The sequence below is a fragment of the Phasianus colchicus genome, chromosome 6 (assembly GCF_987193195.1).
Source record: "Phasianus colchicus chromosome 6, bPhaCol1.hap1.1, whole genome shotgun sequence".
In the NCBI taxonomy this organism is placed as follows: domain Eukaryota; kingdom Metazoa; phylum Chordata; class Aves; order Galliformes; family Phasianidae; genus Phasianus; species Phasianus colchicus.
The window spans coordinates 48950894-48975784 of NC_143441.1; the positions used below are offsets into that span (position 1 = coordinate 48950894).

A 24891-nucleotide genomic window follows, 5' to 3' on the forward strand; every position below is an offset into this window, starting at 1 on the left:
ACAAAGGTATGCTTGAGTGCTGGTCTAAGAGTACTTACTGCATTTTCAGGATGGAAGATGTAAGATGCAGGAGAATTATCCACTATGATAACTTTACTCAGCTCACGTCCCAGCCGACTCAGATCCTTCACGTAATTTCCCCGGTGGAAAACACAGGATTCTCTAAATAGCCTTGCCCTGAACACACCCCAGCGATCCAGTAAGTCGGCTACTGGGTCTGCATACTTGAAAACAGAAGGTAGAAGACCCAGTTAGCAATGTATAGCTATAGGTTAATTCACAGAGCTATAAAGAAGGGATAGAAAATAATTTCAGATAAAATGCTTTTTCCTCTTTTTCTTCCCTGTTCCTTGTTAATTACCTTACAACCCTGCAAAGCTGAAGTGATTAATAGAGAGATAAAGCAGAAGTTGAACTGTTATCTTTCAGAAGAAAGCTAACTTGCACCCTAATGATTTCTGTGATTGTGTTTTATTCTTAGGGTCATCCTACAGTTACCCTTTTACACTCAGAAGTTGGCGGATCCAGAGATCTCATGGAATATTACCATAAAACCAATGAACACTAACAGAAAATCAATAGGAAGCCATTTCCCCAACTGATTCATTTCCACGTGCCTCTGAAGACAAACTGCAATGCAATCACCTCAGCCAGATGCAGCTTTTTCAAACAATGGGCATGGAATGACTGGGGCAGTAAGAGCTCCAACATTACCAAATTGCACAACTGGGTCGTAAAAGATCTGACAAAGGGTGTCGTGGAGAAAAATGCTTGTGTGCAGTATTTGGGAAATGCTCAAAAAGTCAGTAAATCAAACGTGTACCATTTCATATATAAGGTGGTACTTCGAAGTGAAGCACAACTTAGGATCCAACAGTTGAGATAGCTGTCCAAGAAATGACACCTAAGTAAATAAGAAAGTGAGGTGACTGTGTATTTGTGAATGGTAGTCAGAACTTATTTCTGGACAGGACTTACGTTTCCCTGTATTTTAAAATGAGTAACAAAATCCATCTTAAAATCAGTCACCTCTCAACTGTGAAAACTGCTGGAGTGCAGGACCAAGTTGTTCCATGATTCAGGATTTCCATCAGGTGATTGAACAGAACATGGCAGACAGAGCACGGGGATGAACCCCCTCATAAGGCACTATGGAAGATCACACGGGTCCTTTTTCCTTCCACCAATCTCAATGACATACTGGAGTAAAAACTTACTATGCTAGTATATCATTAAAAACACAGCTTTATAAACAAGACATCACAAACACAATACTTAGGAAGAATTGCATTTTAGGTGTCCACTACTGCAGTGTCTACCACAACACTACCTACAAGGCACTACTGCTACCAGAGGGCACAAAATATTCCTGTTGATATTTCAAGCTTTAAACAAAATGTCTGATTTCCTAACCACAGATTCCAATTGCACCTTGACAGGACAAAAACACCAACCAAATTTTTTATATGCTGTAAATTTCTGAGTCACTGTTTGATCATGAGGGTAGTGTTAAATCCAGTGTGTTTTATTTCGTGCCCAGCTTTAATATACTGCTGTACTCGCACGCTATTTGTTCTAATTTCTCACTATAACCATGGTAACTTGCAAGCCTTTCATATTGGCATTATGAGCAATGCATGGAGGCTACATGATGAGCCGAGCCCATATGTGATAGCGTCACCATGGGAACACTTACCCACACACTAGCAGACAAAGTACACACTGTCAGACAAAGAAGCAGAAAAGAAGGGGAAAAATTAAGATAGTGCCAAACTCTGGAAATAATTAGTCATAGAAAAGCCAACCCAAAGCCCAGCATCGTATGGGTTAAAGGGATGAAAAGAGGAACAAACCTTGGCTAGACTTGCTGTGAAGAGGACACATTCAAAGAGCTCTCCCATCCTTTGAAGAAATTCATCCACGTGTGGTCGTTTCAATACATACACCTGCAATGACAACGACTGTTTAGGCCAAGAGTGTTTAAGGTAAAAGGAAAGCAAAAAAAACCCAACCCACCGCTGTTATCCCAACACCTGAAGAAAGAAAAGTTAGCATGCAAACGTTCAATGCTGAAAGATAAAAAAAAAAAAAAAGGATGCATGATAAAAGCAGACATTCAATAAGGAGCAATTTGAATGTATGGGCTGCAAAGATCCATGCTGATTATGCAACTGCTAGTACTGTGCTGCACCTGTGGTGATGCTTGCTGAAAACCTCACTTAAGGCAAAGAAAGACAGTAGGGCTCCCAAGAGACGACAATTTGGACCTCTCAGCAGAGCCTGTATCATCTCCTGCAGTCACCATGCCATAGAGATGGCAAACACTCAGGATTCTGCTCTGGAGCAGCTTCAGTTCAGCAACGCAGCACAGCCTTCTGGCACTGACAAGGATCTGGGTAGTCTGGCTGCCTACTGCCAATCATCTGATTAATAAGTATGAGAGCCTCCTTGTTCAGCTTTTCAGAGCAAGCAAGGTGATGTGCATTCCTGGAGAACAGCAAGATAAGGTAACTGCTGTATAGAAAGCCTGCAACTAGACTGCAATGCACTGGGAAGCCAAAGAGGAGAAGCTGCCTGAAAAATATTTATCTACCTTGTTTGGGGTAGATTAAAAGCTGGAGAGAAAACATCAGCAGCGTCTTATCTCCTTCATTTGGCAAATAACCCCTACTGCTAGAAACCTCAAATGGAAAAGCCTGGCAAATAACCGGATTTAAGCAGAACTGCAAGGCTGATGCGATTTCAGGAATTATTTCTTTGGTATGCAGAAGAACTAGATTAATCACATGTGTTTTCTAGATTCACAAGACCAAAAAGGCAAAAACTTCAGGACCCAGAGAAAAACCCTGCAGGAGAAGAATATGGAAATGGTAGCTTGAACTTATGTGCAACAAGAGCCTTTAGCAAAGGAGTGAAAGTTGTGTAAGAGGGATCTGAAATTTAACACCTAAATCTGACAGCCAAGTTTTATTAAAAACAGAGATGATGGAGCTGTACCTTCATGACGAAAGCAGAAATGTTAATTACTTTCCCACTTTGCTTCAAGTGGCAAATGGCTCATAGAAAGCAAACCAATTCTTCATGCTAAGATCTTTTTATGAAGTTTAACTAAACTTCAGTTCAGATTTAAGCACTGCAATCAAACTTCGATGCAGCCAAACTTTATAATGCAGAATTTTTTGTCTTTAAAAACCACAGCAGCACCCAACTGATCAATGGTGCCATTTTAGGAACTGAATGCACTCGATAGCTGTACTGTAACACTGCTCTTTCCAGATAATTACAGCAAAGTTTCCTGTATTTCACTAGGCATACAGCAAGTAACTTCCTCTCCTCTAACAGTGCAATTAATTCTTCACTTAAATCCTACTATGCAGAGTGTAGTATTTCCTTTGCAGCTGCACTCACTCTGCATTTGGGTGCCCAGAGAGAAAGCGATCTGACTTGCGAGTGGTAAGAGAAAAGACAGCAGGACAAAAGTTGCTCAATAACTCTACAGTTCATAACAAAGTTCTTAATTTTTCAACTTGAAATTGCATTCCTGAACTTAATTTAAAGAGCACAAATGGACACCCCAAGGTCTTAAAATCATTCTTAGACAGTAAGAGCTGGAATCTGGTATTAATTTCCCTTTTAAAAATGTGTGTTTTCAGCTGCAGCAGCAATCTCTTTTCCTCTCCATCTTTATTTACCCCTGTGCTGGCAAAGAATTCCCACTTGGAATGCAATCCTGAACTCCAAGCCAAAGATACGGACGCTGCTGCTTGCACAAAACCCATCTCTGCCACAGTGGGAGCCTGCAGCACCAACCTGGCAGGCACAGCCTTGCACGGAGGAGAGCTTATAGAAGTGCACGATTGGAAAATGCACCTTTTGCAACATGCAGCTCTCCTGCAGTCACACAGCAGCACCCGTTCAATACGAGCTGTATGCACACAGCGTTTTTAGGTTGCACTGTCTTTGTTCTGCTCTTTAGATCAACCACGGGGCAACGTCACCCTCTTATACCTCAGCTTCCCTTACATGTTACCAACTGGACCCAGGCCAACAGATTCTCTCCTCATTTAAGTGCCTCATTAATAATAAATACTACTCTGTTGGTTTCCAGCCTTGTCAGAGGAGTTCTCACTACGTTTCCTCCCTCCAAAGGGCCCCAGCTCCTTCATCCCTTTCTTTTAAAGCAAGACTGATTTTTTTCCAGAACAACATTTATTCATACTCTGGATGGATATTCCCCTTGAAATTGCTTTGAGAAGTCCTACTTAGATCCTGGAAGCAACTGCAAGCATACTCGTATCCCGGGCTACAAAATCTCTTTGGTTTCCTTCACATAAAAAGCTTTCTTCAGCCGACAGTGAGGCTCTTTTCTCCTCTTCCTCCTCATTTGGAATTTTTTCCCTTTACTCTGTCAGCTGCTGGACTTGAATCTCAATGCAGCATGGTTATTTGTGGCTTGGCTTTTTCCTCCGCTGCCTGATGGCTTCAGTTTGAGTCTCTAGACTAACTGGCTCCTGGCATTTTTCTGAGATTTACACACTGCCTTCCAGGCATTAACAAAACCTCCATTTTTTCTGTACTGTATGCTCACTAATATCTTTCTAAGCACAGTGAGAATTTAAAGGAATACAGGCACTTTCTATGAACCTTACTTTTAAACACTGAAGGATGAATCAGGCACTAGGCATGTTTGCACAGGATTCTGGATTTACAACTGCTAACGAAGAGTCATCTTGAACTGTTTTCAAGCATTTCATATTTCCACATACAGTTTCTATACCTCAAAGCAGTCCTAACCTAAAAGGACTTAGTATTTGCAAACCAAAAGAGACACAGAATTGCATTTCAGAGTGAACTTCAGGATAACACAATCTTCAAGTAATGACAAATAATTTTGCCCGTGACATCTCAAGCTTCTGTATTTTCCCCTCACAGGGAAAATAATACATGTCCTCCAGCCTCATCTTCCCAGTTTGGCATCCTCCAGCCTTGTCATCCCAGTTTGGTGTCTTCCAGCCTTGTCATCCCAGTTTGGCATCCTCCAGCTTTGTCTTCCTGATTTGCAGCACTGCAGCTGCCTCCCAGTGCAAGTAACCAAGAATAGGCCAGCAGGAATGGATACAGCCTATCCTGGATTACTTGAACCAGGTGAACAGCCCTCTGTAACAGAATTAAGGAGTTTTGGCAGTCATAGAAAAAAAAGTGTATTATTTGAATGGCATTTGCTCCCAACATTAAAAAACACTTTGTACATTACATTCATAGTAGAAGCCCCAAACATCTCTTTATCTTTCAACAACTAACATCAAGCAATTATTTACTGATGTAGAAACCACGTAATATACAGTTGCAATTAATGAACAAATTCAGGGACAAAATTGTAGGTGGCACCAAACCGAAATGCAGTGGGACAGGTTGCCCAGGGATGTGGTGCAGTGGTGGACATGGTTTAGTGGGCATGGTGGTGATGGGCTGATGGTTGGACCAGTTGACCTTGGAGGTCTTTTCCAATATTCACGATTCTTTGTGATTCTATGAATGGGAAACATGCTCAATGAGAGAGAACATGTTCCTGCAGAAGTTCTGTCAAGGTACCAAAACAAATTGAACATCCTTTCTCCAACCACTACTTTCACCCTCAATTAATTCCCTCTGAAGAGGGCTCAAGTCTCAGTTGCAACACATTCCAGTGCACTTCCCACAGTTTCTCACTAATAATTTGGCAAAATAGGGGACGAGCTCTGATTTCCTTTTATTCAGAAAACCAAAAAGAAATTAAGATAACTGGCCAAAATAATGTCAGTTTGTATTAATTTTTGCTTTTTAAATCTGTGCTAACACATTTCCAACACAATGTGGGGAATTCATGTTCAGGAATACAAGCTTGCAGCCTCTGCAGGCATCTGAACACCTCTAGTAGCAGGAACAACAGGTCCTTCCTTGTAAAATTTAATGGCAAATCCTTTCTAACAAGAGATGGAAAGATGGAAGAGGGCCAAAGGGGGTTCAGAAAAGCTATTTTCATTAATCTAAGCAAACCAGTTTACCCAAGACAATGATCCAATGGACCTTTCTGTAGGAGAGTAAAAGCTTCTCTGACCTCTGGATTACACAGGAGAAAGGGATAAAAATACCCAAAAATTCAAGTTGAGTTCTTTTTGAATGACTTTGCTGCACCACAACAAAGAATATAATATGTACCATAAAGAAAACTTGTTAGATAAGTCGGTATGAAATCTCCTGGAAGCATACTGCAACATAAAGACAAATTCCCCATGTAAAAGTAAGTCTGGCATATGAGATCTGAAGAAGACCTGAGTCAAATTTCTTTCCAAATGGGCACTTCTGAAAGTTTGTTCTCCATTTGTTTTCCATGGGGTTCTACCTAAGGCAGATAGGACGTGCTACTGATGGCACAGCTCCACCGTTCACACATCCCATGGCATTTTAAATAGACAAAACTCTTTCCCTCACCTTTGAATATATAAATTCCTTGAGAAGATGGTAAAGATGACAAATCCGGATAGATAAATTACTTCAGGGATCCCAAATTCCCTACCATTAAACCCATGTAACCACCAGATTTGACTGAGATGTTTCACCAGTTTTAGAGATTGAGAACTTGGAAGTTCACTAAGATTAAGCAATTTCCTGAAAATCACACAGGGGGTCTCCAGTGAGGCACATCCAGAAACTGGCTTCGCTTGACCTTCTGTCAAGAGCATCCTTGCTACCCTTCAAGTTTAGGGTACGAACGAACCCATTTCCCTTGTTCCCAACCACACCTTTAAATATTAAGAAAAATTCCTACATTTGTTTTTTCATATTGTCTAAACTGCATCAAATTTGGTGAATGTTGGCAGTGAAGAGTGGAAAAGCTTTTGGAGTGCTTGACAGCAAAGCCCAGTCTTTGGTGGTTTTGTTGCAAATAGGTTGTTAGGCAACCTGTTTTATTCCCTTTCAAAAGCATTCTTGAAAGCTTCAGGAGAAAAAAATGTCACCATTACAACATCAAGCACAATTAAAGCCCAAACCAAATGAAGACAGACTCTACTGCCACACAAACCTCCCAAACCATCACAGAGACATTTTAAGCATTCAGTTCTAGTGAACATCACAGGTTAAAGCACCCGAAATATTGATTTTTCTCTACATAAATCAGGCACAGCACAGAAGCTATCAGAGCAACAATCACTTTTAAAATCCATTTCAGTCCACTGAATAATTCAGTAATTATTTTGAGAGTGACAGTTACACAGATGGTTTTCATAACAGGAAATCAACATTATGAGCTAACTTTATCATCTATCAATTGTTGCAAGCTAAAAATACCATCCTATTTGTCCAAGGAAAAAATAATCTTTATAAAAAGACTGCATTTCAGAAATCAAAGTATTTAAAATCTCAATTGAATCAAAGCCAGAGAAGATTTGCAACTCAAGAAGTGCATCATCTTTAACTTACAACAACCAATGAAATCTGCTTCAAACACTTTGCAAACTTCATTTATCAGAAAGCCTCAACTTCACAGTCACTTACAGTACTGTAAATTACTTCATTCAAGGCTTTCAGCAATGACTACTGGTTAAAGACACCAAACGATACGTGGAGGGGACTGATTTCCAAATGAGGTGTGTTATGCATTTACTGGAAGCTATTTCTGAGTCTTAAGTGAAGGTCTTAAAGAACAAGAGACAAAAACTAGTCTTAAAATTTTACCTAGTCCCTTTAAAGATGCTGAAGTTCTAAGTTCTCATCAGAGGAACTGAAGTTGCTCATGGAAAGGGGCAGAAATTGCCACAAAAACTGAAGAAACTCTGCTCTCCTTTATAGGTCCACAAAGCTCCATTTGTATGAAATAACAACAGACATTCACACCTACTTCTGCTCTTTTGTCTGTGGAGGGAATGTGGCATTCAAAGCAGTTTTTGAATGGGTGCGGTAACATCTGAAAGCCCTTCCTTGGGTCATTTCCTAATAGAAAATATTTTACAACTGACCAGCAGTTATGCACTGAAGTCCTGAGAAGAATGTTCTGAAGAACTGGAAAAGTTAAAATGGAGACTCAAACCTGATCCAACACGAATGCTGCAAAAAAACCAAGTTGCTGCAAGTACAGCAGCAAACAGAAAGGCAATGCTCTGGGACAACGCAGACAGCTGTGCTACCAAAGCAACATTAAGTGATCAACAGTGCTTACCTGATGTATGGTTCCATCGATTTCAACGGGAACGATGAAATCAGCATTGCTAATTGGCTGGAAAGGACGACAAGGAAATCAATCAACTTTAAAAATAATATCACCAGAGGGAAAATGTCAGAGGCATAAAAGTATACTTAATTCTCAGGAATAAGTTTGTAAGCATTACTGGCTACGCTGATCTACCCTGTATGTGGGTCCAGCACCCACAGAAATCCAAACTGTACACAGCTTCACAGTGTTCACCAGATCTCATGCTCCCAAAGCCTCTTCCATTTTTGAGCTTCATACAGTGCCATAAGCTTCACTGCTTGAGCAATCCCCACTACTGCTGAGCATGTTGACTGGGATAAATACCTCTTTGGGTAACTCATTCATCAAGTCTGTGTGGATGATCACAAAGAAATTCTGTTATTTGAAATCCCACATATTCTAGGTCATCAATTAGTAATTCATTTAAAATAAAGGCAGTGGTAGAAGTGAAACCTACATGATTCATTTGAATGAGGAGCTATAGCAAGGAAAGACTTCAGTCATACAGTCAAGTGATTCTTAAGATGTGATACCTGAAAAACGTGCTATGCTGATTGAACTAATCATGCAAAACAGCATTTCAAACCTGAAGGGAAGAGCAGGCACACCCTATCCATGTCCTTGAATCCATTTTTCTAACCTGCTGGATACAATTCACTTCTTAAAGTCTAAGAAAATGACTTCAGAAAGCAAAAATATGTCCTCTTAGTTTAAGAATACAGAGTCTAATGTTGGCTAGACAGTGGTGGTAATTGGGGAACACACAGCTAATAATATGTACTAGTATAAATGGACGTCAAATGGGTAGCAACTTTTGGTATGGCTCATGCATTATGCTTGTGATAAAAAATATCATGTAAAAGCATCCAGCTGAAGTTTGTAACCCACAGCCTGGAAACAGCTGCAGGAGCAAGCAAGCTGCTGAGCCCTGTTTAATTGGGCTGATTAACAGTGTGCTTCATGGTAACAGCCTGAAACAAATGCTGGGAGCAGTCTGGCTGGGAGCTAGAAAGGCATTGCTGAGCTTACGCTGGAGAACAGCCTCACTCAGCTCCTCCACGCCTTCCCTCCTGGCTTTCTGGATCAAGGTTTGAGTAGCACAAATGAGGGTGGCCCTGAAGAAGTGGAGAATCTCAAAAGAGCCTCTGCAGACTCATTCAGTGCGCTGAGGAGTGCCAAAGAAGCAGCTGAGGAAAAAAGCTACAAACACACACTAGTGAATCTTAAAGGATGCTCAAAGAAAAACGGAAGGGGAATCCTGCAGCATTAACCTAAAACATAACCTTGATGCCTTTCACTGCAAAAAGGAGACTCTCACTCCATTGTTAAATGACATCCATAAGAATTTATAAGGAGCACAACACTCACTGTCAGTAAGGCTGGTCTGCTCTGACTTCTGCTAGCGCTGCATCAGACAGAAAATCATAGAATATCCCGAGTTGATGGGACCTGTAGGGATCACTGAGTCCAACTGCTGGCTTCACACAGGATACTGATAAACCACTATCAACAACCAAACCTTTGCAATGGCCAGAGCTGGAGAACCCAATCCTGCTGATGACTGGTGTGCCAAGAGGAGCTAAAGAGAGCTTCGAATTCCTTTAGACCCAATCTACATTTTTCTTTGGCTTCTAACAAGCAAACATCTAGATACCAACCTCTCTGACACAGGGGATGCTCCAGCTGTTACCTGCATGAAGTCCCCATGCCACAGAAGGACAAGAGGTGATGACCTTAAGTTGTGCCAGGGACACTCAGGTTGGATATTAGGACAAAATTCTTCTCAAAGAGTGGTGATGCAATGGCACAGCTGCCCAGGGAGGTGGTGGGGTCACCGTCTCTGGAGGTGCTCCAGAACCATGGAGATGTGGCACTGAGGGATGTGGTCAGTGAGAATGGCGAGGGTGGGATGATGGTTGGAATTGGGGATCTTAGAGGTCTTTTCCAACCTTAATGATTATGTGATTCTATACTGCTCTGCAGCCTCTCCAAAAGCAAAAAGAACAGGTACACAAATGTTCCGAAGCTTCACCTTGAAAGAAACCCAAATGAACTTCCAGTAAGACTCAGCCACCAGTTCTCAAGTGGTTGCCAGCTCTGAGCACACTTTGAAGAGACGTGCACACACTTGCATCATTTTTATATGCATGACTCCCTGCAGCAAGACAAGCATTCTGCAGCAGCAGAGAAAGAATAGGTCACTGCAAGTTGCAAAGTTTTGAAGCCCCACTGATAAAAAAAAAACAACACACCTATAATTGACTTTTCTTACCAACAGGACCAGCAGCAACCAGATGTCAGAGAAAACCACATTATGTTTAGACAACTTAGTTCTTGCTAACCAATAAAACTCACCCTCAGGACTCTGCAATACTAACACCAACCTACTCTATAGCTACGTGCTTCCCCCACTTGTATTTGAGGTACCACATAGCCGTGGTGTTGGCAGAGGCAATAAGGAAGGGAGTTCTGTGGACTGGGGTTCTGTGCTTCATCATGATGGGAAGGCAGGAGCAATGTCTGCAGAGCTTGCTGGCTAAAGGCTTCGGGGGTTGCACGCATGAAGCATTTACATGCCAAGAGGGAACCGCAGAGAGACTGAGAAAGAAGACAAAGCATTTCCAATAAGAACTTTTTAAAACTGTTCTCTGCTTAATGAAAAACTTCAAAGTTTTAAAAATGTTCTAAAAAAAAAGAAAGAAAAAGCAGAAAAGTTTCACAGCCAGTTTTGAATATGACCACATTCCAGGCTTGCATGTGGTTTAATTTATTTTACACAAGACAATATTTACATCTCCTTGATTTAATAATTTATGATTTTTACTTCTATTATTGTTTTATGATGGGAATGATAACCATAATGTCTATCTATTCCTTTTCTACTCTTGCCAAAGCACCTCAAACTTTTTCCTTTAGTATGCATTTAACATAAAAGACTAATACCTTCTCCTGAAGCTTCACAAGTATGCAGAAGCATAAAAAGATGAGAATTACCCTTCTTCAGATGTTGCTGCTTTCATAAAAGAGTACTTTAAATACCCTGCAATCTCTGGCTGTGTTAAAAAAACTCCAACACAATTATCTGCATTTGAAATATGAAGCCTGTTTCATAACAGAATTATGAATTCTACAACACTGCGCGTTTTAAATAAAGCCTTTTGTACTCAAAATCACAATTTTATGTATGCTCTTATGGCTTTTAAGTGGGGACCTGGGTAAAGCACACGTTTCAGTGAAAACAACATCTGAAAGAAACCAAAGAAGTGGCATAATTATCCGGGCACAGCAATGTACATACAGCTGTTAAACCCTCCAGTCTTCTGGCAACCCATTGGATTTCTGATAGCCACAGTGACCTTCCTTCAGAGGCTTTATGAAAGCAAACCCAAACCATGCACAGGACAGACTGACAGACACTCAACAACTACAGCAGCTTCCTCCAATGTTTACTTTTCTCTTTTGGGTGGTCCTGTGTGGAGCTACAGGCTGGATGTGAGAATGCTTATGGGTCCCTTCCAGCTCAGGATATTCACTGAGCAGTGACCATGCAGAACATTCTTCTGATTTTACTTAAATATTTAATAATCATTAAATATCCTTTGAATAAATGGGACAATGACTTTTGAAGATGAGCCCACTGAGAGAGCACTCTCAACCCTACACAAAAAGATCACAGAATCATAGAATGGCCTGGGTTGAAAAGGACCTCAAAGATCATCTAGTTTCAACCCCCTGCTATGTGCAGGGTCACCAACCAGCAGACCAGGCTGCCTAGAGCCACATCCAGCCTGGCCTTGAATGCCTGCAGGGATGGGGCATCCACAGCCTCCTTGGGCAACCACCCTCTGTGTGAAAAACTTCCTCCTAATATCTAACCTAAACCTCCCCTGTCTCAGATTAAAACCATTCCCCCTGAAAGATTTACAGTATGTCAACCATATATTTCTTAAAAATGGTTAAAAAATATATATTAACTGCCTGAATGGAACCTCATTTGCTTTTGAGAACCAGAAAAAAATCACAGCACCAAGTTATCCACAGCATCCAAAAAAAACAAATTTAAATTTTACATTTCAAGTAAAAATAATTATTAGGCTTAGCATTATGTAAATTTAGACTTTTATATTCAGCTTTCCATGCCTATTTTTGACTCTCTCTTAATGAAGAAGGCATGGTCCCTCCCTTTCTCTTTCAGCTGAACAATTCCAAAGCACAACTGCAGTCTGGGTACAGAAGGCAGGGATCTGGCACCGAGGTTAAGAGGTTCCAGTACACCACCACAAATCGTTGTGTACCATTAGGCATAATAAAGAAAGAGAAAAATCTTAATTTCAGTTGGAGGCACAGGAATATTTGTTCTAGTATCTCCATATAAGGTCGTCTTTAAGTCAACAAAGACAGAGTGTTGCCAAATTCTAACCACAACATGAATTATGGTTTGCATATTTAAAAGCTGGCAACTTGATACTGCAGGATTAAAATGCTGAATTTATGCTTGCAGTGAAAACTGGAGTGTAACCAAAACTGAACAACTGCAAAGTTAGTGCTAACTCGACACTGCTATCAGTAAGGAGTCTTAAAAATTCTCCAGTACTGAAGTATAAACCCACAGTTTTACTGATGACTGACATTTGCTGATCAGAAATATTACAGTTCTTTGAGTCAATTTAGGTTATTTGCGTTACTGAGTTCTCTGATTCTAACTTTGGACCTATTTAGACAATAGAAAAATACCACTACTTCCACCACATGCTGAATTCTGAAGGGTTATAGAAGTTGCTTCACAAAATGACTGACTCATCAGCAACAGCTAAATGCTATTTGCTCTCCTGCTGCGAGAGCTGAATACTTGAAAACACTTCTGAGATCAGGACAGCAGATTGCTATTTGCTTTCCCACTACACATGAAACAATATTCTCCAGCAACGGAGCACAGTGACAGCTGATGCCCCAAATCTACTCCATCTACCCAGCATACAGCTGTGTTGAATTTCCATTCTCCAAGAATAGGGCATCTTTTAAACATCAAAAGCGAACCCAAATTTCAGAGCAACAAGTTCTGTACCTGTTCAACACTGCACCTGGTTGAAATAGTTACAGGCTAAAGCCATGACACCAGCAACCTTTCAAAGATTTGTTTCAGACTCAGAATCAAAAACCAGTGGTGTCTATGGTACTCAAAGCTACATTAGGATGAATAATTGCTGAAGAAACAACGAGAACTACCAGGTGTCCTGGGAGAGCCTGCAAGACCAGTTAACACATTAAGTTGCTTAGCAGCTCCCACTGGCAGAGGCGAGGTGCAAGAGATCACTTTCAGATGTACTCACCTTAAATGAACTGTGCACTAAAGTTTCATCTAAATCAATGACCACACACTTCTTCCCATAGTCTGATGCTGTCAGTTCTGGCAGGAGGTATTTAGCTGGTGGCTAAAAAAAGAAGACAACAAGAAAATGTAAAACCTCTACAGAAGGGACGCTCTTTTGCCAACATTACTGTGCCAGTAGTCACTTAACTGAGAACCAGAATGCACTACTCAAAGTTGAATGTTTGTCTGGGCTTGTTGCAAGGACACATATGGAAATCAATGGCTCATGCAATGCCCATACAGCTTATTCTGTTTTCTAAAATGAAAGACTCATTTAGACCGACCTCCAAAGCGCTCAAAATGAAAATGGCAAAACACCAGCACTAATTAAAAACAACAGTGAGAAGTGGGACATCTGATGTACTGACATCTTCTCCCAGTGGCCCTCTTTCTAATGCCTCAGTTTTAGTCTCTGCTGTTATCCTGCTCCTTCAATACTATTTCTGGCCACATCAGGTAGATGGACATTTACACAAATTCTGTTGGCCATGAAAGACACCAAAGTGGTCCTGAAGGAAGATAATTTTGTCCTCCAGAACGTCCCCACTCTCATTTTTACCAAATGCAAGGGTGCTGACAGAGAGCTTTCTCATGGATTGCACTGAGAATCAAGGCATTAAACCTGGAGGAAAGAGAGTTCTCTTAAAGCAGGCTATTCAGCATATGCTGCCCTTACAATAATGGCACCAGAAGGAAAGAACTGACTTTTTTTTTTTTCTTTTTTTAAAGCAATGCAGTCACATAGTCTTCTGATTGCTCAACTCCCAGTTTAACATCCCAACCTGCAACAGTTACATTATTCTAAACTGATTATTTTCTAAACGAACAGAAATGGAGCTCTTCCTCTTGAAGCTGAAACATTTCTGGCTTAAAGAGGTCTTTTTGATGGAGGAAAACAACTAGTTTTATGGAAAGGTATCAATAAGCAGAAGCTCAAGGCTGAGAGGAAGTGAAATCAATTGATACAGAACTCACTTCACTCTCCTGCCATCTCTCTAACTCTTCTGTTTGGGTGCTGCTGTTCTGGGAAGGATGCATCCATCCTTCCTTTGTGCTTTTTGGATACAACTGCCTTTTGTAGAGGTGCTTTTAGAGATCTGAGGTCACTACATGGCACAGAGCAGTGACAGCAGTGAGTAAGATACTACTGCACACATCCCAGCAGCAAGAACTGCTCTCCCCTAATCACTGATTCACTCCAGTTGAAAGATGCTGGCCAGTGATGCCCAGCTACTTCTTGTTTAAATCAAGTAACTAACAAATGAGATCCTGGATGTAAATAGAAGTGGCTTTAGCTATGGTGTAAGTGATTGGGCAATTTCTAGGAAGCCTCACTGAAACTGACTGAGCTCCTTATGATGAACATCAACAACAGCTTCTTGAGTTGGTGAAACAGAAGCTGCCTTGCTTACAAGCCACTTTGTCTTAATATATTTTCTCTCAGCACATATTAACCGTGACCTTTAAGAAGAAACCACTGCTGCTTAATGCCTCTATAGTAGGCATCCATCACAATAATGTAATGGGACCAAAATTTACTGGATGCTCTTTTTAGGTGATAAAGTCCTACATATGTATTGCTTGCACAACTGCTTGAGCTCTCTTTGCTTGGCAGCATACTAGCACAGAAGACTAGGGCCAGTTTTATGGAATGCAGGTTCTTCACTGCTAATGCAGAATCTCAAAGGCACTCCACCTGCAGTTTTCATAATAAGGATAAAGTCTTACAATCTAAAGTAAATTAGAGCTTATCAAAATCACACCTATACAAGGAAAATCATCTTCAGAATCCACTGATGCATGTTTCTTGCCTGTCTTTGAAGGAGTAAAAAATGTAAAGACATCCCAAAATATCTTAAGCATATATATATATTTAAGACAAAATAGCTCCATTCATCTTTCTACTCTTAAGACTCCTACTATTTAGTGTGACTTTTCGAGTGAACTCAATATGGAAAATATATGGAAATAGACTTTTTTTTCGTATAGAAACACGTGCATGAAAAACGTGAACACTAATTTCACAGTTATCTTTGCTCTTTATCTGGAACCCAGTTCACCTGTCATCAGGAGAAGGATGCACATACACCATGTGCACCTTTGCCTCACAGAGCCTGAATTCTCTGGCAGGTCAGCCCTCCTATGTGCTCAGGCTTTGAATTCCATCTGCTCCTGTTTTCAGAAGCACCTGTTTGCACGTGTGAATAAAAGAAACACATCTTCCTCTTTCAAATCCTGCATCTCCGTTGCTTTCAACTTTGAAAACACATTCACTGCCTGATAATCTACCAGGGATGTGGAAACTGCTCTGAAGTTGCAGCGACTGCAAGCTGTGAGACTGCAGAACATCTGCTGGTTCTGCAGCAAAGATGACATCTTTGGGGCTTTAGGAACTTAAGGGATTTGTATGTAGGATATCAATCCATTTGTTTTGCTGTTGAAACTTCCTGATCTAAAAAGAATTCCCACGTTTTCCAGAGGAGAAAAGCTTTTATGCAAGGAACTGGCATTGTTTCACATCAAACTTTAATTTCCTCACTGGTGGGGAAGCAACCAAGAGGAGTAGTAATTACCAGATTTTCATTGCAGTTTACAGTGAACAGTTGTCTTTGATAATTCTTTTTAACACGTGGGCTTTAAAAATATTTAAGTCTATTAAGAGTATTTAACTGCACCAAACAGCGACTCACATTTACTACATAATTCTCTCCAAGATACTACAGTCCTCCACGGAATTCAGTAGAAAAACAATCTGTAGTATCTCAGTACTGAAAGTCCCAGCTTGGGCTTCAATGCCAACGAGAAATAAATTGTATACAAGTTAAAGCTTTTAAACTTGTTGGTGTTTGGGATTCCTGCGTTCCAGGCAGGTCTCAGGGCTGATCAGCTAACTGACCTTGCAGAGAAATGACGGCTGAACTCTTTAAGTCCCATGGAAATTGTATACTGCCTAATGAAAGGAGAGGAGGGGAGCAGGAAAACAGGGCTCCTGGCTGAAGGCAGAACAGCTGCTCAACACAAACCTTTCAAAAAATTTGTTATATAAAGCAAACAGAACCTTTCTTCTCTGCGGGCCCACACTTCCCACAGAAAGCAGAATTAATCCTTTGGGTACTGAAAACGTTGCCTAGCTTAAGCACGGAGCATTAGTTTGCTGTTCAGGCTCCCTCCAGTTCGGTTCTGGTTGCACTCTGTAGCTAACAGCTTCTCCCAGCAGTTGGGCACTGAATGTTCCAACAGAAGCTAACATCTTCCCATTAAAACCCAGCTACCAAGAGATGGGAGAGACTACTGTGTTGTCACAGGCAGCTCACAAGCTTTCTTCTGGAAAAGCTTAAAACAAGAAGTTATCAAAATGCAAGTGGAACACAGATATCCCAGCACTAAGCTTTCACTTCTGCAAGGATTCTGAAGGCTCCTTCCATTCCCACTCCTTCAGTCAGGGATTTTAAATAGAGGCTGAAGTTATTATGGGCCTGATTTTGATATTTCTATTGTATCTACTTCCAAACAAAGCTGAGATAAATCCAGGAAAGCACAGGGATCCTGAGCTACACTGACCAGATCTGTAAATCTGTTCTACCACAGACCTCACCGGATTCCCATTCCACCCATGTGTCAGCTGCTAATGACTTGTTCCCAGGTTTGTATTTAATTCACCCCAGAAAATTCATCATTTTGCAGTACTTTCCCCTCCTTCCCCCCAAAAAGAAATCAATTATGCAGCTCTTTAGCTTATACCTTTATCTGGAAATAGTTCCAGAACACAACATACAAACAGAAACAAGGTTCACCTTAAAAAAAGCTAAGTCATATTGTTTTTGTTTTCTGAAGAAAGCAACTCGAACCTGAATGCTTCCTGATGAGCACCTATTAACAGCCAAGTGAAAATTCATACCTAATTTTTTTTTTTTTTAATTAAGTGGAATTAATACTCAGAAAATTGATTTCAGCAGAAGATATCCTGCACTGATGCTGTACACATGTCCATAAAACAAAGCCAGTTCTCAAACAGGTGACCCCAGCAGTTTGCCTGACTTTAAACACACATGATAAAAACTACAGAAAACCTTGTATTCTGACTGGGGCTTCAACATGAAAGCTTAATGAGTAGAGAGCGGGCTGTGCTCTTTTCTGAGCCACTGAGGAATTCTGCAAACACTTGAAGTGATTACGTTTGTGATGCGCCCTATAAAAAGTAAATGTCCAATTTAATTGCAACCAACCTCGCTCTCTGTCTCGAAGATTTTCTGCTGGTATTTATAATACATACAACTCAAACAGGCCATTTCTCATCCATGTCCTCCTGTAGCAGAGCATTGAGAATTTCTGCCTTAATGGGTCTTAATTAGAGTGATGAGAATCTCTGAGCTAACCTCTGAGCTAACCTCCAACGCTTGGGACAAACAGCCCCTGCAAGATCAGCAAAAAGGACTGCTTTAATTTTGGCCTTTTAATGTTGAGGAAATCAGGAAATCCCAGATATGCGTACAGACAACAGCATCCTGGGCTGTGTCAACAGAAGGCAGCAGCAGGGAGAGGGAAGGGACCGTCCCATTCTGCTCTGCCTTTGAGGGGCCCCACATGGAGTGTGATGCCCAGGCCTGAGCCCATAGCACAGGAAGGACTGGAACTGTGGGAGCACATCCAGAGATCATGGAGATGCTCAGAGGGCTGGAAGTGCCCCTGCTGTGCAGGAAGGCTGAGGGAGCTGGGGGTGGTCAGCCTGGAGAAGAGAAGGCTCTGGGGAAACCTCACTGTGGCCTTACATTACTCATAGAGAGGTTTAACAGTGATAGGACAAGAGGAAATGACTTCAAACTACAAGAGTGGAGATCCAGGTTGGATGTTAGGAAACGACTCTTTACTTGGAGGGCAGTGAGGCAATGGCACTGCTGCCCAGAGAGCTGTGGGTGTTTGCACCTCCCTGGAGGTGCTCAGGGCCAGGCTGGATGGGGTTCTGAGCAGCCTGAACTGGTGGGAGGCAGTTAACCCATGGCAAGGGCTGAAACTGGATGAGCTTTAAGATCTCTTCCTACCCAAACCATGTTATGATTCCAGGATTCTATACACAGCACACTTGGGTCTGTATTTAGAAGGTGACACAGAGCTGCGTGCTGCCCTGGAGTGACAGGAAGAAACAGCCTGATGTAGGGCCATAAATGTCATACAGTCACCTGCGGGCACTGCTCCCTTGGCAGCGGGCAGGTCCTGCTGCAGAGAGGGCATCAGATGGCATAGGAGAAGAGGAATGATCGTACATGGTAACCTGCACCCTGAGAATCACATGCCATGACAGAGAAGACAAGTTCATTTTGCTGCCTTAAAGTGCTAGGAATACAGTTCAGCACTTGAACTACAATCACAGGATTGCAGGGGTTGGAAGGGGAGCTCTAGAGATCATGTAGTCCAATCCCCTGCTCAGCAGTTCCCTAAAACAGGTTGCATAGGAAAGCAGTCAGGTGGGTTTTGAATCTTTCCAGAGAATTCATCACGTCTCTGGGCAGCCTGATCCAGGGCTCTGTCACTCTCAAAGTAAAGAACTTCTTCCTCATGTTCATACGGATCTCCTGCATTCCAGTTTGTGCCCATTGGCCCTTGTCCTGTCACTGGGCATCACCAAAAAGAGCCCAGCCCTACTTGTCTACTGTCCTTTAGATCTTTACAGGCATAAGATCCCCCTCTGTCTTGTCTTCTCTAGGCTAAACAGTCCCTAAGCAACAGAAGAAAGAAAACAGAAACCTCATGAATGCCTTATTTTCCTACCACTCCCCATGCCTAGCAAAGCACTGCTTTGCCATCACCAAGATGGAGCTCTAGCACAGCTTCTAATTTCATGACTGCATCTGACAAGGCTGTACTCATCTGTAGTTTAAAAAACTTTCTTCTTGAGATCTTCTTTCATTAACACTGACATCCACTCTTGGGTAACACTTAATTGTAGTTCAGAGCACAGCCAGAACAAGTTGTACATTCAAATGGCTGCCAGGACAGCAGCAACCGTGACTGAGCAGCACACAGTGAGTACGTAAAGGAAGAGGACTTCAACAATTGGTATTTTCATTTGGAAATTGGTATTTTCATAGATCTGAAGCTTTTTATTTCCAGCTTGCACATACAGAAATTATGTGTGTATGTAGATATAAACACACACAGGCATCAGCCATGTAAGATGGAATCACAGAACGGTTTACATTGGAAAGGACTTAAAGATCACTGAGCTCCAACCCACCAACTATGGGCAGGGTTGCCAACCACTAGATCAGGCTGCCCAGAGCTCCGTCCTACCTGGTTTTAAAAATAATCTCATATTAGAAATAGGAAATGAGGAATAAAGAGTGGTTTTTAACAGCTTCTACAAAGCCTGAGAAGGAGGGAAGCGTGCTGCAGTTTTCCCAATCTCCTGACCTGCAGCTCTTACAGGAGCCCTCGTAATGTTGGGCTACATGAGAAGGAAGGAAAAGAGGGAAAAAAATGGTATGTTGGGGAATACTCAGCTTTTTAGGACTACTAAGGAGCTTCAGAAAGAGCACTGTGTCAACAGCTCTACAAACCAGCACTGGTGTGCTATTTCCTGGAAAGCTCTGCAATAATAAAGCCTTATAAACAGCAGAGGAGCTCAAAGAAGTATGTCCAGCTTTTAAAAAGCCTAAGTCTTCATAAAAACAAGTCGAAAAAAGAACAGCTTTTTTGACCAAAAATGGTCACATCTCATTAAATTAAAAGCTTGAGTTTGAAGGACTTTTTTCTTTTATTTAGGTTTGAAAAATAATTCAAATGCCTAATAGCATTCCACATTTAATCTAGGGAAGATAAGCAGGAATACTAAGAGCCATAAAACAAGAGCTGATAATGAGTATCATCTCCAACAAGCAGAGTAATGCAGCTACAGGCACAGAACTCTCCTTCCCTAAAATGGCTTGCTTCAACACAACGTGTGTTGTTCCCATGTTTTGGCACACATGGAAAAATAAGGGAAAAGTTTTTGTAACTGTGTTCCAATTAGTGACAACGAGCCACTTTTTGTCACTACTGAAGTAAGCAACCTGAACTCTCAGACTACTTCATGCATTTTCAAAAGGATAGAAATCCAGAAACAAGTTTAGCTGAGATGCAAGCTGAAAGCCATATAAAACCCAAACCCTTCTTTTAGCCTGTGTACATGTGTGCTTCAGTTCATCTCTGAGTATACAACACAGCAGACAGAACACAAAATCCTTCTGTTAACATGCAACACAAAACAGACCTGTTAGACTGCAACATAAGATGACTCAAAGCAAAGGTTATGAAAATTATTAAAAGAAAAAGGGATAAAAATACATACACTTGGTATAGGCATGACCTGCATCTGGTCACCCTGGGGAAAAAGAAAAAAAAAATCACTGTAAGGGTAATGGCTTTTAAAGGGTAGAACAAAGGTTTGAAGCAGTAAATGTAGCACTCAAACATTTTAAACCAAAGTTCAAAGTATTCAAGAAATCAGGGTAAAAAAAAAAATAAAAACAGGATCTTGCATTGTAGTTGCTGTAATGATTGGTTAGTATATTGGTATTTATGATTTTTAGGAGACTGGACTGGTACAACCCATGCTGTAATTAAAGAGATGATAATAAGAAAGCACCTGTATTTACTGGAACTTTTTCAGCTTTAAGGTCTACCAGTGGGTATATCAGTCCATCTTCACTGCAGCAACAAGAGGCTCAGCCAGATCTCAGTAGCACGACAGAAGCCCAACTTTTCAAGTTAACTTTGCTTGAGATGGCTGCCTCAGAAAAGACAGCATTAATTAAACAACAGCAAAATAACCAAGATAGCTGGATGGATGATAAGCAAAAGAATCCCACTTTCTTCAGCCAGAAAGAGGCAGAAGTGTCAATACTTCCCACAACCTTACTTCTTTCAGTATGCAAGATGACAGTCAGGACCTCAGCCAACTTCATATTTTGTTCTCATGTTGGGACTGAGATACTAAGACAACAGATGCTTCCTTTCAGAGCTTGTTGGAGCATCATCTGAAGTCCATGTGCCATTTGAGAAAAGAGTGAATCCGAGTAGATGCTGGTCAGATTAGTTGGCCTGGGATCAGACCACTCTCAAGGACAGAGTTATGCAGGCAGAGCACTGGCTATGAACTGTGTGTTGGTTTTTTCTCCCCTCTTTCCATCCTGTGGTAGGATGAAACACAACTGGAGCTTCTTTTCCATCAACAGATGAGAACAGTATAAGACAGAGACACTGCTACCATTACAGTAAAAGATCATCATAATGGTGGGCACAAAAACATCTGAGTTTTCAGGCTTTCCCACAAACTTCAAGAGGCAATCACTGCTGTGTAACTTGCTTGTTGCTTTGGCAATCTCTTGAAACAAGAGCTGTGCCCCATGGTATTACTGTAAGGTTGACTTTCATGAGAATCTAGAAATAAGTTGATAAAGCTCTTGCATCATGCTTCTATTTTTCTTGCAGGATTTATTAAATCATGAAGTAAAAAGCAAATTCCCTAAGTGGAATCCTAAAAGTACATATGCAAAACCCAAAATGGTTATGACAGCACTTGGAAAAACAAACAGAAAGATATATATGGGAGTCTGCTGTTGAAGTGTAGGTGGCCACGTACATGCAAATGCTTTCTGAAAACAATCCTGCTATGAGAAAATTTTAGAAGTGTCCTGATACATTTCCTGAAACAGGAAGGGAAGTGGGACACAACACTATCATTTGAAGCAGTGACAGATAATTGCATTTGTTGAAGTCTTTCTATGAGCCCCTGATGCTAGCAACAGGACAAAGATAATCTGAGTGTCAGAACTTCCCTACTGTATTACTAAGATATACAGAAACTGATTTGCTCAGCCACATCTGGCTTTTTGTTCACACAGCATATACACTGACAAATCTCCTCTTCCCCCTGATCTGTGTAGTTCTGGTTGGAGATGCAGCGTTTTCAGTACTGCATCTGTAAGTTAATGCTGTCTGTGTTAACATGGGGCATCAATGACCATCAAGTGACAAACCACAATATTTTGCTTGTTTGAAAACAGCCTGTGCACAAAAACGTGGAGCCATTTGTTTTAAAGAATAACCCATTTGGAGAAGAAGCTGATCAAAAGAACAGATTTATCATATTGATTTCTTAAACAGAAATTTATAGTGGACTGCTGATAGGTTAAGAACAGTAATGTATTACTATCTGACTCATTGATCTGTCTCTTGATGCAGAAGACTTCCGGGGAAGCAAAGGAGGAGGTTAGGTGAAAAGTCTGGTAAAGAGAAACCAAGCACCTCAGCAAAGATTTATTTTCTACATTCATCTGCCACTACATGCTGATGGTGGCCAATGGAATCAGACACTAGGAATTTCTTGCTGTGATCAGTGAAGGTTAAGCAGGAAGAAGAGTTGCTCATCTGTGTCTGCTGGATGAAGGAGATACTCCTTCAGATCTCAAGAACACATTTCCTACCAGATCTGTTTTCCTCATTCCAGTGAACCACATTCACATGGAAGAGAAATCCTTTCCTTCCGTCTGCACTTCCAAGTGTATTTTAAAAAACATCTCTGAAGCAGACTCCTTGAAGTGTGTTGGAGACATGACAACAGGTCATCAGTGTAAGTTCTTCATTCAACATGATCTTGGAGATGGCAGCATCCTGCATCAGAAAGCAGTGGGGGGACAGACTTACTTATGTAGTGGTTGGGATGGGTGAGATGGAAATTCGAGGACTTGACCTTTCTGGCTTCATTCTTGTAACACGGAAAGCAGAAGAGGCAGCTGCTGTCCCCAGAATGAACTTTCATCTAATTCTATCTTCTTCCTCGTTGAGCGTGGATCAAGACATTCTCCCTGATCCAAGAAATATAAAGAACTTTTCCTTCATTCATGCCTCACCTCACTGAACACAATCTGTGTGCCCAATCGTATGCAACTGTGAAACAGAAGCAGAAATTACTGCAGAGGAACTGGGCTGTAAGTGAAGTGAAGTGCTGAGAGATGTTGGAGCCCATCACCTACCAGGACTGGAAAGCCAAGGGAGAAGAGAATGAGTCTGCAGCTACCTTTTCCTCCTTTTTTTCCAACCTAGCTCTCTCCTTGAAGTTTGCAGATGGCATCAGCATCTCCAAATGTTTCAAAATGCAGGTAGCAAACTTGTCCAGCATAAAACAACACAATAGCACGCTCAGAAATGACACCTATTGGGTCAAACTGCTAACTGAAGAACAGAAGTTGAGATCTGAGTTTGTTCTGAACAAACACTCCCTTCTCTCTCAATGCTGCTGCCCCAAAAAACTGGCTGGAAAGTCTTGCCAAACTTCCTGCTGCTGAGAAGGCAGGAAAAAATGAGCCAGGATTTCAGAAGGCTGAACATCGCGTGCTCACAATGACACATCTGACTCTGCATCTGAGTTGCAGGCAGGCTGATATACCCACTGTAATAGATATTTTATCTTAGAACATACTTCTGTGCTGCATTAAAGAGCTGTTGCATTCAAAGAAAAAAAGATTATATAGAAGAGTTTCAGTAAATACAAGTTACTACAGAGAAATGTTGTATTGAAACATTAGAGAGTGGACCATTCATTCATTACCAGTATTAGCATCACACTTGGACAAGCAGCTGCTCTGTGAGTAAAAGTTTTAAAAGTGAACTCAATACTTCAAGAAGTTTTTGGGCTTTTTTTTTTTTTTAAATATTTTCCAATGGAGTAAAAATCAGTGCTGTAAGACTCCCTTATTCAAAACCACGCTCAGTTTGGCATTGCTTCCAATCCTACAAAGAAGTGACGTGACATTTAACTTGCCAAGCAGAATCAACTCACACCATTTGGTAAACCACTATTAGAAGTATTTTTTTTCCCCCTAACACAGCAAAAAAAAAAAAAAAAAAAGAAAATAACTAAAGAAAAGTCAGCACAATACCTCTGAGCAAAATCTCTGAACTGTGTTCTCAACTGCTTTATAAAATACCCTTTGCTGCTTTCCTTGCTTTACAACAGGTTAACATGGAAAGACTTGAGACTCCTAATTAGAAGGAAGGAAGCTTGTCACACCAATTCATGACTATGCCAGAAGCAATGTAGAACATTGAATTTCTATGAAAGCAGCTGAAGCTTTCTCACTTTAAATCTTCCCCTCCAGTTTTTACTGCTGGTTTCCATATAACAGCTCCACTGAACAATAAAGGCAGAAGGAAAGCACATCCAAGCAATTTTATATTCCAGTTTCTAATAGTAACTATTTAACATCGTTGTGCAATTTCCTCTTCTCATTTCTGAAGGATACACGAAGCACTG

At 41.1% G+C, this 24891-nt stretch overlaps 1 protein-coding gene across 3 annotated transcripts in view; it reads right to left on the reverse strand.

Annotated features, from left to right (window-relative positions):
• The window catches only part of CTDSPL (CTD small phosphatase like), a 72099-nt gene that overhangs the window by 5461 nt on the left and 41747 nt on the right, over nt 1-24891 (reverse strand). For 2 of the 3 annotated variants that reach the window (XM_090143219.1, XM_031607807.2), the window contains exons 3-6: nt 13561-13662; nt 8198-8254; nt 1854-1946; nt 39-224 (exon numbers count right to left, since the gene is read on the reverse strand). In XM_090143219.1, coding sequence (XP_089999345.1) covers nt 39-224; nt 1854-1946; nt 8198-8254; nt 13561-13662 — 438 coding nt within the window. Of the gene's footprint in view, nt 1-38; nt 225-1853; nt 1947-8197; nt 8255-13560; nt 13663-20925; nt 20959-24891 lie in introns of all 3 variants that reach the window. The other variant, XM_090143218.1, reaches the window with a different exon arrangement.